General features: G+C 40.2%; 1 protein-coding gene across 1 annotated transcript in view; it reads left to right on the top strand.

The window, feature by feature from the left end:
• SMAD3 (SMAD family member 3) overlaps positions 1 to 331 on the top strand; it is a 19259-nt gene extending 18928 nt beyond the window's left edge. The window contains exon 8 of the mRNA XM_035893214.1: positions 101 to 331. Coding sequence (XP_035749107.1) covers positions 101 to 224 — 124 coding nt within the window. The 3' untranslated portion in view covers positions 225 to 331. The remainder of the gene's footprint in view (positions 1 to 100) is intronic.
• The last annotated feature ends 211 nt before the right edge of the window (positions 332 to 542 follow it).

Below are 542 nucleotides of genomic sequence, written 5' to 3'. Positions count from 1 at the left end.
AGTAGCTGGAAAAAGTTTTCACATTTGTAGTTTTGCAAGTCACATTTATGTTATTTTTTTCTTTTTCTTTTCCTTCTCCCCCCCCCCTTCTTTCTTGTAGGCGGCAGACTGTGACCAGTACTCCCTGCTGGATTGAACTGCATCTTAATGGTCCTTTGCAGTGGCTGGACAAGGTCCTGACACAAATGGGCTCCCCAAGCATTCGTTGTTCCAGCGTCTCCTAAGGAAACATCTCCTGGGGGTGGGTGGGGGGAACAAAGACTCTGGAAAATGGAATTGGCTTAACCCTTAGCAAAACGTGTAGTGCGTAGTAAACAAATTCCCAGTTATTGAAGTGATGAGAAAAAAAAAAAAAATCTGCTAAAAAAAAAAGAAAAAAAGAAAAAAAAAAGTGGGTTTTCTTTGTTTTTTAAACTAAATACCCGTTTAAGCCACTTCCACTGAAACTGTTAGCACTTTGGTTACAATGCTATGGGCCATTGCAGTTAGGATTTGAAGCTGAAGTTTATCATGATAAAAACCCTGGACTTTGTTTCAGCGGA

The sequence above is a fragment of the Egretta garzetta genome, unplaced genomic scaffold, assembly GCF_000687185.1.
Source record: "Egretta garzetta isolate BGI_Z169 unplaced genomic scaffold, ASM68718v1 scaffold634, whole genome shotgun sequence".
NCBI lineage: Eukaryota > Metazoa > Chordata > Aves > Pelecaniformes > Ardeidae > Egretta > Egretta garzetta.
The sequence above is the reverse complement of the archived record's forward strand: the minus strand, read 5'-3'. Positions and strand labels throughout refer to the sequence as shown.